Source organism: Ascaphus truei, chromosome 3, assembly GCF_040206685.1.
Source record: "Ascaphus truei isolate aAscTru1 chromosome 3, aAscTru1.hap1, whole genome shotgun sequence".
NCBI lineage: Eukaryota > Metazoa > Chordata > Amphibia > Anura > Ascaphidae > Ascaphus > Ascaphus truei.
In genome coordinates, this window is record NC_134485.1 from 271932325 (window position 1) to 271952531 (window position 20207).

At 40.3% G+C, this 20207-nt stretch overlaps 1 protein-coding gene across 1 annotated transcript in view; it reads left to right on the plus strand.

Moving 5' to 3' along the window:
- Positions 1 to 20207, plus strand: part of STK24 (serine/threonine kinase 24) — a 70419-nt gene that overhangs the window by 23378 nt on the left and 26834 nt on the right. Inside the window, exons 2-5 of the mRNA XM_075590817.1 lie at positions 3390 to 3620; positions 12116 to 12172; positions 12675 to 12783; positions 12872 to 13029. Coding sequence (XP_075446932.1) covers positions 3390 to 3620; positions 12116 to 12172; positions 12675 to 12783; positions 12872 to 13029 — 555 coding nt within the window. The remainder of the gene's footprint in view (positions 1 to 3389; positions 3621 to 12115; positions 12173 to 12674; positions 12784 to 12871; positions 13030 to 20207) is intronic.

Genomic DNA, 20207 nt, shown 5'->3' on the forward strand with positions numbered 1-20207 from the left:
TTTACATAGAGATTTACATTTTGTAGCAATATTTAAGGATTCAACAATTAAATATGTATATACACAGAAAAGCAACATGACTTTGGATTGGATTTTGGAATTGTTTGTCCAGGAAGCTTGTACTTAAAGCCCTGGGTATATTTAACTTTAAAGCTTCTCTCATTGTGTAAAGATCTCACTGATACCCTGTACAAATACACTTCAGTAGGGCCTTTTCATATCATATTTGTCTGCTGAGTAGCAAAAGTTCATGTAAACCCTGACATTTCAATACCCATGTGGCTGATGTAAACAATGTTGTTTTCCTTGCCATCCCTCCATCAAGGGATCTGTAACCATAAACACAAACAATCTTATCCTTCTCTTCTCGCTCCACTGCCTGCTGGGTCAAACAGAATGAGACACGGCTTCCCCGAGAGGAATTACAAGTTGTGCAGGTGTTGAGAACCATTTATTATTGCTTTTTGTGCTTCCTCTGCACAGTTTGGTTATGAATAAAATACAGGCTTGAGGACCTTTAAGCTCCAAAAATTGACAAGAGAACCAGACTCAAAAAGTGTCTTAAGATTCAACGTATTAGTGTGCAGGTTCTTTGTCACAGTTTTATACTGCTTTCTCCAGGGTGCAGTTTAGAGGGTAAGGATAAATGATATACATCAAATATAACAAACTTGGTTAGCAATTGTTTGTAACATTTGGCACAGATGAAAGCATGTATACTAGGGAGAGGGGCTCTCTTCACTTCCGTTATACACAGCCTCCATAGTGTTCTTGAGCCATTTCCCTTTTTACACCTGCTCCTTGGGTTACTTGGAGTAATTTGGTCATAGCAGGAGAAACTACATGTTGTGATTAAAACAGCAAGATCTCTTCTTGGCCTTTCCAACCCCGTTTTTTTTTTTTTTTTTTAAATGGGATGAACCGTTCAAGAGCGTTTTTAAATATTAGTGGTTCAGGAGTTTAATATGGAGCTGAAGAGGGACAAATTACAAAACATTTGGAAGTAGAAGGGCCACAGGTTATATTCGAATGTAATTTTAGATACATTTTAAAGCCTTGAAAATTATTATATTTCAACATTTTGCAAGAATTTATAACATCTGTACCATACATATTTATATTACCTAAACTTACAAGTTAGTTTCAGTGTGACAAATTGCACTTAGCTGCCCTTATAGTGCCCGCGACGCGACATCGCTCCAAAACAAAACAATTTACTCTAAAATCTAGAAGCGGGTCAAATTTGATTTTTTTTCAGCGACTGTCGCCACATGTGACTGTCTCTGAACCAATAAATGACCCTGTCGCTAGCGACGTCGCTGAAAGTTAAATTCTAACTTTCGCTAGTGGCGACGGGTGACGTCGCCGTCGCCGGCACTATAAGCGCGACCAAAGCAATGACAATGAAATAGGTAGAAGCAGGAATTCCAAGGGCCACGCCAGTTGAGGAACCCTGTCATACAGGCTTCTTGGGGAGATTGCTGCTTTTATTTTCACACATTGCTGCTGTTAAAGTTTGCAAGACTTTGCCAACATAATGCTGTGTGCTCATTTGCATTTCATTTCCCAGAATCCCTAGCTGCAGTGGAAGCACTGTATGCTAAAAGATAATGGGGAAAAGCGGGGTTGCAGACCTGTCTGAGACATGGGAATGTGCTCACAATTGATATTTTTATTTGCCCAACATAATGCAAAGATAAGCGTTTTAGCCTTAAGTTTTAAAACAATGACCTATAATGCACAATGCTTATGCTGCAGAAGGTTTTGGTCGGTGTAAGATCAGGTCTGTATTATTGCTTCATATGCAGTAGGTTTCTTCAGCTTGTTGGTTGTGTCCTAGGTTTTGGAAGGTCTCAGATAAAATGTAGATGCAAAGAACACATGCTTTTGAACACCGTATTAGGAATTAGAGCAGGGGTGTGCAAAATGTTCTAGGGGGGGCACTGAACTGAGCCCCGCGCTTACAGAGGCCCCTCCTCTTCCCTACAATATTTAAATTGATTGCCAGGGGAGAGTGCGGGGGTCTCTGTAACTGCCTCTTATCTTCTGTCCAGCTCCTCCTCCTGCGTCTTCTGATAGTGACGATGCATTGCCATGACAACGGGACGTCACATCATGCCGGAGAACATGGGGAGGGGGCTGCACTTAAAAAATGTGCGCACCCCTGGATTAGAGTACAAAACATTTATATCTTCAGTGTAATTGTGAAGCACAAACAATACACTTCCACCTAATCACTGCTAAGAAACTGGTTTGGATTTGGCTTCCTTAAGTCCTAATTGTGAGGGAAGTAAAACGAACATCTGGGGGGTGCAATAATTCATTATAGTCCAATGCGTCCCTTTCGGGCTGTTTTTTGACTGAAGATTCCCATTGACTTCCATGGCTGCATTGAACTACAAACATCATGAATAAGATGCATAGACACATTAGTACTGCCCTCCATGACAATATGTTTGGGCATCAATTCCGTTACAGTATACAAAGAAAATTAGCAGCAGTTTGCTCCACTTGGAACGGTCTTTGGTGACTTATTTTCCATAAAGTGCTTGCTGTTGATTTAAAAGGAAAATCATCTACTTAATAGAAAGAGCGACTACTTCTTACTGCAGTATTACTTTCTTAATAGAAAACCAGAATAGAATACCCTACCAACGATCTGTCATGTATAAATTAACTCTTAATCCTTATTCAAGCAGTTTATTATTGTGCAAAAATACATCGATTGAAGACATTTGTTACCTACAGTAATAATACAGGCATACCCCGGTTTAAGGACACTCACTTTAAGTACACTCGCGAGTAAGGACATATCGCTCAATAAGCAAACGGCAGCTCGCGCGTGCTCCTGTCAGCACGTCCTGAACAGAAACACCGGCTCCCTACCTGTACCGAAGCTGTGCACAAGCGGGGAGACTATAGAGCCTGTTACAAATGTGTTATTTACATCAGTTATGCACGTGTATGACGATTGCAGTACAGTACAGGCATCGATTAGTGGGGAAAAAGGGAGTGCTTCACTTTAAGTACATTTTCGCTTTACATACATGCTCCAGTCCCATTGTGTACGTTAATACGGGGTATGCCTGTACTTTACCAAGTGAAATACCTTTAACTTGTTCCAATAATTGTTGTAATATTCCATAGAATAAACCAGTACCATTTATGCTGCACCCAGCTTTTCTCCTTCAGAACTAGTGCTTGCCATTCTAATTTAATGACCTGTGCTAGATTAATGTTGGAACCTTGAAGGACAATGCATTTTTACATTCTGATAGTATCTTTTTTTCACGGGTAATAAAATTTAATAGGGTGTATAGTCTATGCCTTGTTAAAAAAAAAAAAAAAAATCACACGCATACATATTTCTATTTTTTTTTTTCCTACAGAATCTAAAAGCAGACCCAGAGGAACTATTCACAAAGCTGGAGAAAATAGGCAAAGGCTCTTTTGGAGAAGTCTTTAAAGGAATTGACAATCGGACTCAGAAAGTTGTTGCTATAAAAATCATAGACCTGGAAGAAGCAGAGGATGAAATAGAAGACATTCAACAGGAAATTACAGTGCTGAGCCAGTGTGATAGCCCATACGTGACCAAGTATTATGGTTCCTATCTAAAGGTGAGTAAATACTACTATTAAATGGGACAGAACTGAAAAGTTTATTTTTGGGTAGTCCTACTAGAACGTGAATTTATGACCTGAAAATACTTATTGTACAATATGTAGATGAAATGTAGGGCTGCAGTTGCAGGAAGAAACCAGATTTGCCTGTCACTTTGAAAACTAATACTGTTTGTGCCGATGGCTCAGTGTTTGCATAACTGGAATTGTGTGCACTGGAGACATTTATATGATTTTGTGCCAAGGAAAGGATTAGCGGACCAGATGCAATAAACTCAAACATAAGTTTGCATTGTGTGTGACTAGCAAACGTACTCTCCTCTAAATTAATAAATGGTTATATAAATGCTGTTGTCTTTAAGCTATGCTGTAGGTAAGTAGGTTTGTCCACATTTAAAAAATAAATAAATAAACTGTGCCTACTAGCTCTACTTTACCTGTTAAACGACTGACTGCCCCTAGATTACTTTTGTCGTAGGAGGGACTACCCATTTAAGTACTTGGAAGTGCTCCAGTTTAACAAGGGGCAGCCCATATCTAATTATGGAAACCTCTGTGATGATCATTGAATCATTATCGTCATTCATCCATATTTGGTTTAGCAGGATAATGAGAAGCAGAGCTAGAGGTGGGACCCAAAGGCTGCAATCCCAGTCTGCACTCGGCGGGGTGGCTGCACGTGCACAGCGCTTCACTGCGGTCTGTGGCAGATGCAGGAGATTGCGATGGGGGATAGGGAACGTGGCGGGGTTTTGCAGGGGCGTCACCGTGACCTCACGCGCATGGTTCTCTCTCATTGGCCGAACCGCCACGGGGGGCGTGGCCACCTCTCCGTCGCAAGTTCTAAACACAATTTTGCTGTCTTTTGAAAAACTGGTAGTAGAGCGCGTCTGCCAAATGTGCGCAAAGGCACGTACTGGGCCCAGCCCGATTGAGGGGCAGTACTTGTTCGTGCAGTGCACGCCTCGACGTGCGCTGTAGAACGTACTGGGGCCGCAGCCTAACGCAGTGTGCCTTCGGTCTTGGATGTTTGGCCGTGTGGCCGGGGATTTTGGTAATACACTGCTGATTCACATGCACTGTAAGTATGTACACATTTCTGTAGGTGTGAGAGGTGAAGAGATGAGTGCAGAGAGAATTGGGAATTGTTAAAGATTTGCTATTTCCTGCAGTGATCTTGGCAAAATGATAACACCATCAGTAACCTGTGTCTGACATTCATCTGCATATCACACTTCAATAACGATGACGACGTTAGCAGGTCAACAAAACTTTTGTCTTTGATCTTCCTTTTCCATCCTGGTGTAAATATGGTACTGTATATGCATACTGTGATAAGTTGCAATGAATCAACCCAAAAGAGGACTTCACATATGTAGGTTTATATTGGCATTTTGAAGCTCCCACACTTCTCCTTAATAAAAACTGTCCTGTTCTGTCCGCACACAAATGATCCAGTATGCTTCCACTTTTCACAAAATGTTGACGCGTTTATAAGAGCTTCAATTGCTGTATCATTCTTTCCTAGTTTAGGTGTAAGGATCAAAGTAGAAGTGAAAGCAATATGTTTGTACACTGGCGGCCGCTTTTATTCTTCTGCGGCCTTTTCCCCGCGATTTTAAAAATCGCGGGCAAATCGGGTCAAATCGCGCGATGATGCGGCCCGTTCACGGCCGTTTCCCGGCCGTTTTGTGCGCCTGCGGGCATTGCCATTGTTTAGCGCTAAGCGCTTTCTTTGTCTAGCGCTATCAGCTGTTATCAGCTGTTTTTGGGCCGCTTTCGGGCCGCGACCATCGGCAAACATGCCCGAAAATTTTCGGGTATGTTTTAGGATAAACGTGGTCGCAGCAGTACTACTTCCAGACCTCGTCTGTTGGACCAACATAAAAATGGGTTAAAATCTATATTCTGTTTTGAATTAAATGGTAGGCAAACAAGTTGAAAGACTGGTTTAATATTTTTTTTTTTCCCATAACCAATGTACTGTTAAAAAGGCAATCTAAGCAGCTTTAAAAAAAATTTAAACCTTTTTTATTTTGTTTCAATATATGAATCCTTTGATTACTTTTTATTGAAAACGAATTACCTAAGTTGCTGATCAATTCTTTCTCCCGTGATCGATCAGCAAATTCCTGCTTCCCAGGGTTCACTAAATGGCTGCCTCAATTTCAAATCAATCCTTCAGTCAGTGTAACTCCGCAGCTACAATGTATTCTTGGGCTTCGTCCATAGAGGGGCAGACCGTGCGGACGCGAGGGGAAGTGGGATAGACGAGATGTTTAGGGGGGAAGTGGGATAGACGAGATGTTTAGGGGGCAGTGGGATAGACAAGGAGATGTTTAGGGCGGAAGTGGGATAGACGAGGAGATGTTTAGGGGGGAAGTGGGATAGATGAGGAGATGTTTAGGGTGGAAGTGGGATAGACATGAAGATATTTAGGGGGGAAGTGGGATAGACGAGATGTTTAGGGCGGAAGTGGGATAGACGAGGAGATGTTTAGGGGGAAGTGGGATTGACGAGGAGATGTTTAGGGCGGAAGTGGGATAGACATGAAGATATTTAGGGGGGAAGTGGGATAGACGAGGAGATGTTTAGGGCAGAAGTGGGATTGACGAGGAGATGTTTAGGGGGGAAGTGGGATAGACGAGGAGATGTTTAGGGCAGAAGTGGGATTGACGAGGAGATGTTTAGGGGGGCAGTGGGATAGATGTGATGTTTAGGGGGGAAGTGGGATAGACGAGGAGATGTTTAGGGGGGAAGTGGGATAGACAAGGAGATGTTTAGGGAGGAAGTGGGATAGACGAGGAGATGTTTAGGGGGGGCAGTGGGATAGATGAGATGTTTAGGGGGCAGTGGGATAGATGAGGAGATGTTTAGGGGGGCAGTGGGATAGATGAGATGTTTAGGGGGGAAGTGGGATAGACGAGGAGATGTTTAGGGGGGCAGTGGGATAGACGAGGAGATGTTTAGGGGGGGAAGTGGGATAGAAGAGCTGTTTAGGAGTGCAGTGGGATAGATGAGATGTTTAGGGGGAAGTGGGCTATCAGGAGGAGAGATACAAAGAGTGAGTTTTCTCCTTTTAAATATTTCATAGTAGAGAGAAAAAAGGGAATTGTGGTGACACAGGCACTGCTTAAGATATGCATACTATGGGTGGAACTGTTCAGTCAGGTTTAAATTAAACTATATTTTGTGAAACTGATCTGCTTTTTTTTTTATATATATACACAAACTACAATTTGTTTTATATTTGAATGATGCATCTTGTTCCATTTATATCCTTCAAAGATACTTGGTATTTGGGAGGAGTTAAAACAAATTCTATACTTGCATTACCTTTTGGAGTTGGAATGTTAGTCTGTGACAACAAAATATACTTGCTAAATAGTGTTTTTGTCCCATATGATTTAGCCAGTAAGAATACATTTCAAGTGAGACATCTGTTTTGAAACATAAGTTCTTGTTAGTTATAAGAAGTTCTAGCAGGATACCAACTAAATAGACACATACTTTTGTGGCTACTAAGAGTATGTAATTATGTAGCAAGCAGGATGATTTAGTTTTTGTATAAAACAACTGGAGTATTCAGGATACAATCGCTATGAATAGATCATCAATGTTTACCGTATTAACATTAAAGTGTGTATAAAATTGATATTCTTCCACATGAATGTAAAATGAGTACATTTGATTTATAAAACTTTGTAAATTATGTTTGTGTAGCTCAAGGGTACGCAAACTTTTGCCCCGGCGCCCCCTGCCTCTTGTCTTCCGGTGATCGCGCCCCCCTTCGCTCTGTGTGGCGTCAAATGACGCTGCATTGCTATGGCAACGCGCGTGTGACGTCACACCGCATGACCCCGCTGTGCCATTTGACGCCGCGTTGCCATGTAGACGCTTCCGGACGCCGGATGTAGCAAGGTAAGTTTAAGTTCCAGAGGCCTCAAGCGATCCCACGGCATTTAATTTTAATACCTTGGGGAAGAGCACGGGGCCATTGCAACTGCCTGTGCCCACCCAGAAAAATCTTGCGCCCCCCTGGTGTAGCTCATACATGCTTCCAGTCTTACTTGCAGCAGTACTTGAAGGCCCAGATCCACGGAGGTCCGTTAACTAATTACGTTGTACTAATAACGGGACTTTCTATAAAAACACCCAGGTACACACAGCTCATTATATGCTAAAAGAACAGCAGTTGTATATCTCATTTATTCGCATAGGCTCAACACCATGTTAAGTTACAGTAGCACTACCTTAATTAGCTTCAAATAACATGACTCGCGCTAAGCATTTCTAATAGGTGGGATTGCTCAAATCAAGAAACCTGAAATATAGGTTTAGGGAGACAGGGAGTCTGTTTTTGGAGCGTACCAAACACTCATTTATACAACATGTGGAGAGATACCTGTGAGCAAGAATGAACACCCCTGAGATGCATGGGAAATATGGTAATTTGAATATTCAAAGTATATTACAATGGCTTAAATGACCATATTTCCCAGGTAACTCGTGTGTTTTTTGTTTTTGCTCACAGGTTTCTTTTTATGTCTTGTGTAAAGGCGTGTTTGGGGAGGTACAGTGGTGTGAAAAAGAAAGTACACCCTCTTTGAATTCTATGGTTTTACATATCAGGACATAATAACAATCATCTGTTCCTTAGCAGGTCTTAAAATTAGGTAAATACAACCTCTGATAAACAACAACACATTACAAATTACACTGTGTCATGGTTTATTTATCAAAAATAAAGCCAAATGGAGAAGCCATGTGTGAAACACTAAGTATACCTTATGATTCAATAGCTTGTAGAACCACCTTTAGCAGCAATAACTTGAAGTAATCGTTTTCTGTATGACTATCAGTCTCTCACATCATTGTGAAGGAATTTTGGCCCACTATTCTTTACAACGTTGTTTCAGTTCATTGAGGTTTGTGGGCATTTGTTTATGCACAGCTCTCTTAAGGTCCAGCAACAGCATTTCAATCGGGTTGAGGTCTGGACTTTGACTGGGCCATTGCAACACCTTGATTCTTTTCTTTTTCAGCCATTCTGTTGTAGATTTGCTGGTGTGCTTGGGATCATTGTCCTGTTGCATGACCCAATTTCGGCCAAGCTTTAGCTGTCAGACAGATGGCCTCACATTTGACTTTAGAATACTTTGGTATACAGAGGAGTTAATGGTCGACTCAATGACTGCGAGGTTCCCAGGTCCTGTGGCTGCAAAACAAGCCCAAATCATCACCCCTCCACCACCGTGCTTGACAGTTGGTATGAGGTGTTTGTGCTGATATGCTGTGTTTGGTTTTCGCCAAACGTGGCGCTGTGCATTATGGCCAAACATCTCCACTTTGGCCTCATCTGTCCAAAGGACATTGTTCCAGAAGTCTTGTGGTTTGTTCAGATGCAACTTTGCAAACCTAAGCCGTGCTGCCATGTTCTTTTGTAGAGAGAAGAGGCTTTCTACTTGCAACCCTTCCAAACAAACCATACTTGTTCAGTCTTTTTCTAATTGTACTATCATGAACTTTAACATTTAACATGCTAACTGAGGCCTGTAGAGTCCGAGATGTAACTCTTGTTTTTTTTTTTGCATTTTCTCTGAGCATTGCACAGTCTGACCTTGGGGTGAATTTGCTGGGACGTCCACTCCTGGGAAGATTGGCAAGTGTCTTGAATGTTTTCCACTTTTGAATAATCTTTCTCACTGTAGAATGATGAACTTTAAATTGTTTGTAAATGGCCTTATAACTCTCCCAGATTGATGGGCAGCAACAATTGCTTCTCTAAGATCATTGCTGATGTCTTTCCTCCTTGGCATTGTGTTAACACACACCTGAATGCTCCAGACCAACAAACTGCTAAAACTTCGGCTTTTATAGAGGTGGTCACACTTGCTGATGATCAATTAATCAAGGGCATTTGATTAGCAGCACCTGTTTGCTACTTAGCATCTTAATTCCTATGGAAGCAGTAAGGGTGTACATAGTTTTTCACACATGGCTTCTCCATTTTGGCTTTATTTTTGTTAAATAAATCATGACACGGTGTAATATGTCATGTGTTGTTGTTCATCTGAGGTTGTATTTACCTAATTGTAAGACCTGCTAAGGAACAGTTGATTGTTATTATGTCCTGATGTAAAACCATAGAATTCAAAGAGGGTGTACTTTCTTTTTCACACAACTGTATATGTCAATTAACAATGTGTTAAACCAGGGGAGCGTGAACATTCTTGGTGTGCCCCGTCTTGCCTGCCCCGGCGCTCGCGCCCCCCCCCTACCTTGGAGCCGCATCAAATGACGCTGCGGGGTCATGTGACGTCACATGACCCGCAGCATCATTTGACACCTATGAAGTCACATGACGACGCTGCGTTGCTATGTCGACGTGTCATACAGCCGTCTGAATCACGGTAAGTTGTGAGTTGCAGAGGCCTCACGAGATCCCACCGGTATTTAATGTAAATGTCTAGGGGAAGAGCACGGGGCTCTGCAACCACCGCACCCAGCTCAGAAAAATCTCCCGCCCCCCAGTTTGTGCACCCCTATGTTAACCTAGTAACGAACCTCTGTGGATCTGGGCCTAAATGTGTGTGTTGAAGCTGAATCTCTGGATTTAGAAGTAAAAACGCGGGGTCCCAATGAGATAATAAATGATATACAGACAGACTGGACACAGTGGCGGAACTACCATCGGTGCAGCCAGTTCTGCTGCACCAGGGCCCACAACTGTTAGGGTCCCTTCTGACCACAGTCGGAACACTGTTCCGGTACTTTTTTTTTTTTTTTTCAACATCAACTTTTTATTGGATATCCTGTACAAATAGCACATAAGCTCTCAACTCATTGTCATACATAAATGAAACCGAATATCCCATTTTTTTCTTTCTCAATACAACTGACTAACATAAAGTCCGGTACCTATTTTAGTAGTCAGAACATTATTCCGGCAGTTGTCGCCCCCCCGCCCCCCTTCTCGCTCTCTCTCCGCTACCCCTCCCCAAGGCTCTGAGTTCGTCAGTGCCCTTCACGGAAGCCCAACTTCTTCTGCCTTCGCCGCCTGGGTGGTCTCCCTCCTCCGGGCCACGCATGCACCGTTCCACAGGTAGGATACCAAAGAGGAGTGGGGACACCCCTCCTTTTTTTTTTTCTTTTTTTTTTTAACTTGCACCAAGGCCCACATACCTTTAGTTGTACCCGACTGGGCAGAAAAGCATTTATTGCTTTTCTTCTTTTTTGTTTTTTATTCTACAAGGAACCACTATTTATCTGAACCGGCAACAGAGGCACACCTTCAGTTTTACATGACATTTATTTAGATTCCTATAACACCAATTAGAAGCTGAAATTAAACACCTATTTAATACTGAATTGTACATTTACAGTTGAATATGCTATGATCATATTATCAGAATATTGTTTGTAATTATAAACACCCTCCCCCCCCCCTTTGTATTTTATATGTAATGCAAAATCTATCACACAAACCTGTTTTCTAGTGCCGAACCCCTTTGTGTTTTCCTGAGGGAATATCACAGCACCCTGGCTGACAAATACTGTGCCAGAAGATAGGAACAGTTTCACAACACTATCTACAATATCCCTGGGGGTGCACATTTAAGACATTTACCAAATGCAATAATGTATATTTTTAATATAGTACTCACAGTTCCAAAGCATGTTGCATACTATTTTACAGGCATAGGTCTCTGCCCCAAAGATCTTACAATCGAAGTTGGTTAGTGAGGCATAAGGTCCAAAGTCACAAGACGAGATGACACAGGGGTATAAAAATAAAATAAGGATAGACATAACTTTAGAGGGGTCCTTATGAGGTCAACTGTACCAGATCAGAAGGGCGGTTGCCTCTTGTGATATGTGCTTCCAGAGGATGATGGTATCCACAGCTTTGTACTGCGATCAGAGTGGAAGAGAAGGACTTCTCCCATCCCCAACATTAGGCAATGGGTTCCAATCACGTGATCGATGCATATGCTAACTACGACAGCGTGCCAAGGACCTTCTGGCACTGTAAAGGTTAATAGATGGATATAGAGGCATATTTATTATGCCATAACACACTTTACTGCTCATTCTGCCATCAAAAGGTGCCTTTTTTGAAATAGCACATCTTCGTAAATTATTTATTCATACTGCCCAGATATTTTCTCTGGTTTTAAATATATATTGCCATGCTCAGTAGCACTCCTCTGTGACACTCATATGCTTATATATATGTTGTGGTTATTTTGGGGGTTCAATAGGAGCTTGTTAGGTGTCCAGTATATTGCGCAGATATTTAGTAGGAAAAAAAAAGATAATTTTATGACGTCATTGGAAGAATGAATTAGAAAGATGTATTTAAGTTTGTCAGGATGAATGCATTTTGCCAGTACTGTACTTGTGAGAAACATATTTTTTTTTACATTTAATCTGAGTTGCAAATCCTTTTTCTTTTGTAACCGTTTCTGTTTTTTGTTTTCTTTTGCTAGGACACAAAGTTATGGATCATAATGGAATATCTTGGAGGAGGCTCTGCTCTGGATCTAGTACGTACAATGTTTCTTTATCACATGGCGTATTTCAGAAAATAAAAATTCTCCATTTATAGTCTGCCACAATCCTATCTTTAGAGCTTTTTCCGTGTTGTTCATTGTTTCCTTGCCGTTTTGTTTTTCCTTTCCAAATGCCAGTGTAGTTTTTACAACTAATTAGCATGAACTAGATAACTGGAGGGATGTTAAATTACCAAGAATACACAATGAAACGATTCAGAAATATATAAACGGAACTAATTAGAAGTCATTGTTTTTCTGAAAGTTTCCTTCAGTACTAAAAAGTTTTGACAAAAAGACTGCATCAAGTACAGTGCCTGAACTTTATATTTATTGGAATGCTCTTTCTGTAAGATCAGCAGCTTTTCCGGACACTTTTAAAAGCAGTATTTATTTATTTTATTATGGAAATATATGTGCTCTAAATTATTTGTAATTATGGACTAATATCTCTCTTTAGTAAACTCCTGACTGATTATCTGTTCTCTTCTGGTAGTTAGAGCCTGGTCACTTAGATGAAATTCAGATTGCTACAATCTTAAGGGAAATATTGAAGGGACTGGACTACTTACATTTGGAAAAGAAAATCCACAGAGATATCAAAGGTAAGAACATTTAATTTTTTTAGTGACACATATATTGGTTAACAGCATTGTATGTGGGAAAATGAATGAATGTAAATATTACTTCCAGCTGCCAATGTCTTGCTGTCGGAACAAGGAGAAGTAAAACTGGCTGACTTTGGCGTAGCCGGGCAATTAACAGACACACAAATCAAGAGGAATACCTTTGTAGGCACACCGTTTTGGATGGCACCTGAAGTAATAAAACAGTCGGCATACGATTCCAAGGTAAGAGCAGAAGGACAGTATTTTTCCACAATTGCTTCCCTTGTTGTTTCTTTACTGTTGGTTAAGGATGATCTAATTCATGGTTATCTGTACACAAAGAAACCGTGTTTCCATCCAGGGGCTCAGATAGTTGTGCACTATGGCGAAGACTTAATAAATATTGATGATGGAACATGCAGGGCAGCTTCTACAACTCGCAGAACAACTATTGCCACTTTCAGAGCAGCATGTTCTCCATTTTTGGAGAGCATAGTCATTTGATAATGTCTTCAAATGATAAGCTATGAAGTTTGTCACTTTCGATGCACGTGATGCTTGGGATCATACAGTAGTTGAATGAAAATTTTCATATTGATAGAGAATCTTCTTTTTCCCATATCTTCTTTATCACCCGTTTTTAAAACGTGAAATGCATTCATTCTTTTCTCTTTTGAAGGCCTCATATTGTGAGGCCCAAAGCTGTAGCTTAGTTTGTGTGTAACTCTGGCACTGGTCACTGATCTGTATGCTAAGGGAATGTCCTGATTTCGCTCAAAAATACCCTTACAAAAAACGGGTAACCTTGCTCGCCCTTCACTTTTGAAAAATGGTTGCAGGGAAATTCTTTCTCTGCCAATGAAAATAAAGAAAAGGCAATGGATATCACAGAGAAACGGAAATTGGACCGTAAGGACTTCATTTAATCACTCTCCAATAGAAGTGTGTGTGTGTGTGTGTGTGTGTGTGTGTGTGTGTGTGTGTGTGTGTGTGTGTGTGTGGTGTGTGTGTGTGTGTGTATTAAGAGATTGTTTCTCTTATAAAATATTTACAGACTATTTTTATTATAGCCATTTAGTTTACTAGGGGATACGCATTCATCTGTATTCTAGTCTGTGGTTTCCCGGTATATTTGTCATGTGGGTATCATTGTATTATATTGTCTTTCAAAGCAGCAGAAGGGAACACATGGTCAACGTTCTACATCTTTAGGGGAAGGAGATTTTTGTTTGGGGAACTGGGCTTGTTTAGAGGTAGCTTAGCTTGTGAGGGCAAGGTAAATATTGTTTGTTTGCATTAAATCTACCTTTTGGGAGTTGCCTTACTAAACAAATTGGGTTATCTTTTAAGCCAGAATACTGTACGTAATTAAAGACCCCTCTTTTGAACAAGGAAATCTGATCGGTTTAATTATATTCTATTGCAGGCTTTATGCAACATCTCAAATAGAATAAAGAGAATTAGAAAGGGTTCGTTATATTTTTTTACTGCAGACTTTTCGTAACTGCATTGTTATGCTGGGCAGCATGCTTCTTTCATGTCAATGTAATGCTGCTTTATAATTCCAGCAGACTGACCTTTTGCCAGAACTGCCATGCTGATATTATGCGGTGAATACAAAAAAGAATGGGGGAGCACAGTTATAGGAAACGGGCAGTTAATATATCTAGTGATCGATATGGTAATTAGCACATCTATTAGATTTGATAGTTCATGGGGCAGATTCCAAACGCAAAAGGTATACATACATTGGTGTGTGTATGTGGGTGGAAAGGTAAGAGAATAAATAACTTACACGGCCTTGTGTAAGTTCGGTCACATCAAGGTTTCTTTGGGTTTCTTGTCGCCTTGAAGTGATGTGTTCTTCTGCGGTCCAGACTTTTCTCCTTGGTGTGTTTTCTGCTTTCTTCGTTCGTTTGATGTATCCCTCCAGGGGGGTTTCCTCTCATGTAAACAAAAAAGGAGGTTAGATTAAGTCAAATATACAGAGGCTGCAATATGGGGAAGGATGGTATAGCAGTAGACCATTGAAATGCAATGGTATGATCAAGCACTCACACGGGCTAATGTGAGTCTTCTCCTATCTTGGTATCTTATTGTTGCCCGTTAGGGCAGGGCCTCAGATTGTTATCTGTGGATAACTTTCAAATGGTTGCAGGTGGTGATGAAGGGGGAAATAAAGAACGATATAACACAATACTCACACGGGCCAGTGTGAGTGCACACTCCTAGTGGTTTCTTTACACTTCTGTTCCTAGTCGTTATATGCCCCTGAAGCTGATAATTGGGTGAAGACAAATTAAATGACACTATGGTCTACAGGATAAAAACTTTATTTAAATAAAAAACATGCTTTAAAAATGAAACAGGTAAAAAACACAGAAACCAAAGGCTTCTATGGGGAAATAAAAGCAAGGGGAGTAATAAGGTGGTTAGTGGTAGGGGGGTCTCTCCTTCCGCGTCCGGATGGGGAGCTACGACTGCACCTCTGCCTCCTTGGAAGGCTCTACTCTTCAGTTGGGACATTTTGTTCAGCATATTCCAAGGAGGCAGAGGTGCAGTCGTAGCTCCCCATCCGGACGATTTTTGTTTACATGAGAGGAAACCCCCCTGGAGGGATACATCAAACGAACGTAGAAAGCTGAAAACACACCAAGGAGAAAAGTCTGGACCGCAGAAGAACACATCACTTCAAGGCGACAAGAAACCCAAAGAAACCTTGATGTGACTGAACATACACAAGGCCGTGTAAGTTGTATATTCTCTTACCTTTCCACCCACATACACACACCAATGTATGTATACCTTTTGCGTTTGGAATCTGCCCCATGAACTATCAATCTAATAGATGTGCTAATTACCATATCGATCACTAGATATATTAACTGCCCGTTTCCTATAACTGTGCTCCCCCATTCTTTTTTGTATTCATTGCCAACAAGGGTCCTGGATAGATCCTGCTGGGGTTCCGAGTCACAGGAGGACATCAAAAGAATACTATTTTCAGGCAGTATCACATCCCCCTTTTTTACATCTCTACATCTTTAATACGTCATATAGAGATAGAGCCCGGGTACCTTTTCAAACAAACTTTCCTGATATTATGCGGTACCCATCCCTGCTGTTAGAAACCCATAGTATTAGCCAAAAGATGTAACTTGCTCCAGGGGCTTAATGCAGGGGGGTCCAACTCCATTCTTATGTGGCAGCTACATAACAGGTTTTCCGGGCGATCCTTACCTAAGCAAGTTGCTTTGGTAACATTTAGATCTCGGTTAGAGAAATGCTGAGAACCTGGCTTGTCGGTAGCGCTTTAGGAATAAGCCAGGACCACCCTCTCTTACTGTAATGGAGCTGCTTTTGAATTATTTGTCGAACGTATTGGTCATAGTACTTGCTACCATTTTATCTGGGGAGCCATTAAAAAACTACTTCAGCACAACATCAGGAAACATAATGCAAATGCTTACGTGGGACCAATCTCGACATGATTGAAATCATTATAAAATCCAAAGCTTCATTCAGTGCATACTTCTTTTTAAAATGTTTGTATCTGATTAGATCACTTGGTAATTTTCTCAAACAGTAGGGGAGCCAGACAAGTGCCATGAAATAAAGAAAAATAACATAGTGCAATTTTGACAAAATAAGGTGATAAAATTAAGTGATCTGTAGGTATTCTACTCACAAGTGGAGCAGAATAATAGGCAAGATCCCACACAGTGGCAAGTTCTTCCGGTGGTAGTGAACAGGAACCTTCAGGAGCTCAAGCAGAAGAAAAGAACCAATAGTGCAGACTATAACAAAATTTATCGGCACAGAAATAACAGATGACCCCAACATTGTTATAAAAGCAGCAGATAAGGGGGGGGGGGTGGTAATCCTGAACAAAAGCGATTATCTAAAAGAATCTGCTAAAATCTTGGATGATTCTAATACATATTTAAAACTGACTAAAGATCCAGGTCATGACTTTATGAAGGAACTAAGGATTCTTTTGGACAGTGGAAGAGATATGGGAGTTTTATCAGATAAAGAATTTCAATATTTATTTAGAGATAAACCGAGACTCCCCATCTTCTACTCCTTGCCCAAGATCCGTAAAGATCTGAAGAACCCCCCAGGGAGGCCAATAATTTCTGGAATTGACTCATTGACCTCTAACTTATCTGCATATATAGATGTATATTTGCAGAGATATGTGAGGTCAATGAAGTCATATCTGAAAGATACCAATGACATCCTGGCAATACTACAAAATCAGGTATTGTATTGTATGTCTTTATTTATATAGCTACGTGAAGGTGAAAGAAAACGGCGCTAACTCTATTAGTGTACACTAATAATATACAGTGAATATTTTGACCAAATCAATTAATTGTTAAACAGTGATATTGTGTTCAAATAACGTGATAATATTAAAATATTAATATTTATTTATATGGTGCCATAAATGTACATAGCGCTTCACAGTAGTAATACATATCATATAAATAACAAATAATATAAATAACAGATCATGGGAATAAGTGATTCAGACATACTGTAAAAGTAACATTAAGGAAGGAGTCCCTGCTCCGAGGAGCTTACAATCTAATTGGTAGGTAGGGAGAACGTACAGAGACAGTAGGAGGGAATACTAGTAAGTGCGTCTGCAGGGGGCCAAGCTTTATGTGTCATAAAGGTATGGGAGGAGGACATGTATTTGGTCACATGTGACGTAACATCCCTATATACCTGTTTTGACCACCAAAAAGGGTGTGATGCCATCTTTAAAATTTTATCTGAGGATAAAGAAATGCCACCAGAACAGGTTCAATTCCTGGTTGATGCTATATATTTTATACTTCAACATAATTATTTCTGGTTTGAAAATGTGTTTTATCTTCAGGTCTGTGGAACCGCCATGGGTCACAAGTTCGCGCCAAGCTATGCAAACCTCTTCATGAACATCTGGGAGGAGGAGAAGATTTGGCCATCTGCAGGGCTTGGCGCGGGCTAGGTCCTATGGCGGAGATTCATAGACGACATTTTCTTTATCTGGAGAGGGGAAGAGGAGGATCTACAAAAATTTAATCTACACATGAATGAGCGACAAAAATCTCAAGTTCACATGCAATTTTAGTCAAAATCAAGTGGAGTTTTTAGACTTAACTGTTTACATGGAAGAGGGAACAATCAAGACCAAGACCTTCTTCAAAAAAGTTGATGGAATCAGTTGTATTGTATGTCTTTATTTATATAGCGCCATTAATGTACATAGCACTTAGTTATCTTTTACCCTCCAGTTGTCATCATCCAAATTGGACAAAAAATATGCCATATGGTCAACTGAGGAGGGTGAAGAGAAACTGCAGTGATCCACATGTGTTTGAAGAACAAGCATCCTTCCTACAAGGAAAATTCCTTGATAGAGAATATAATGCGGATATCATTTACAAAGCTAAAAAAAGAGTTGACAAACTAAACAGGAAGCAAATTTTGGAGCCTAAAAAGGTGCAAAAAGATTCCAATAAAGATTTTAACTTTGTATTTAACCAAATACAATAGACAAGCCAACCAAATATCAGATATAGTCAAAAAAACATTGGTATATCATAAAAAGTGATAGTATTTTGGTTGATATAGTTCCAGATACTCCAAAAATTATCTTCAAAAGGGCCAACATATTGAAGAATAAACTGGCACCAAGTGCATTGCCAAAACCAAAGAAAACTATGAATATCTGGCTTCCACAAGTGAAGGGTTTCTATGGCTGTACTATATGTAAGGCCTGCAGCTTTAGAGCCCAAGATAAATGTAACTTTGCATCCTATGTCACTAAAGAAAAATATCACAGAAAAAAGAATGGTGTAAAACAGCGCTAATATATATAAAACACTTATGTGATAAAAGATGCTGGCAGCCAAGTAAAAAACTGACAGTATAGTCAGTCAAGGACACAAGAAAAAAGGGTAAACCGGCGCCACAGAAAGTATAATGAAAACCAAACCAAAAAGGTGTATTGTCCAAATGGAGTCCTATTAGTGCTGGTATTCGAGGGTTCTCACATCAACGAAGTAATATGTGGAAAAAGAAAAGAAACATATTATGGTGCAGTAAATCAAAACACTGGGATGAAAGGTGTAAACTTGACAACACAGGACAAACAGGACATACAAAACAAGACACACACACGAAAAACACGGACTTGAGGGGACATTGCGGCATATCAGTGGAGGACTGGTGAGAGAAGGGCGTCCGGTGTGGAACCCAAGCGGACGTGACGTCACATTCGCCCGGAAGTCCTTTCACTCGAGTGATTCTACCTTCACCCCTGTCACGTGAGCATGCCAGTGAGAGGATCCCGGTTGCCATTTTGGAAGCCCAGCTGCTTGTCTCCAGGTCGTTGCTTGACTTATCCAGCATCTTGTGAGTAGGGTTGCAATTTTACCCCTCCGGATGCGTGTCATTTCTACCCTCCAGTATTAAATCAGCTTTTCTTTATTAATAGGCCTGTGCGAGTGTTTTTCGTGTGTGTGTCTTGTTTTGTATGTCCTGTTTGTCCTGTGTTGTCAAGTTTACACCTTTCATCCCAGTGTTTTGATTTACTGCACCATAATATGTTTCTTTTCTTTTTCCACATATTACTTCGTTGATGTGAGAACCCTCGAATACCAGCACTAATAGGACTCCATTTGGACAATACACCTTTTTGGTTTGGTTTTCATTATACTTTCTGTGGCGCCGGTTTACCCTTTTTTCTAAAGAAAAATATCAGATACCCTCACATGTAACTTGCAGGACAGATCATGTGATCTATTTAATTGAATGACCGTGCAAGTTGTAATATGTTGGTAAAACTTCAAGGCCCATTAAGGTTAGGATCCTAGAGCATGTCGGCAATATTCGGAGAAAAGTCACAACACACTTTCTTTCACAACATTTTATTGCACACCATCAGGGAGACCCTTGGGGCCTTAGTTTGTGGTCATAGAACATGTAGTGGCACATTGGAGAGGAGGAGATAGGGAAACAGAACTCACCAAACGTGAATCCTTTTGGATTCACAAATTAAAAACTTTGGTACCCAACGGAATGAATGTAGATTTTGATCTGGGGGTCTATCTCTAATGTTATTTCCACTCTTCTATATTGCATGTTCTTGATTTTAATTACTGCATGCCTTTAAAACTTATTTTACATGTATTCTTATAATTATGCTTTAAACAGATGAGTATTTTTTTGTATTTTATATATTAATTATGCCCATTTTCTATTCCATTTCATAAATATCCATGGCTCTATATGAAAACATCAATAACCTCAATCGTCATTTTTGATAAGTTTTATTCTGTTTATTTAGTCATTTCAATACTCTATGTAATTGGGGAACATTAGACTGTTGAATTTACTTTTTAAAGTATTTGAGCTAGTATGTA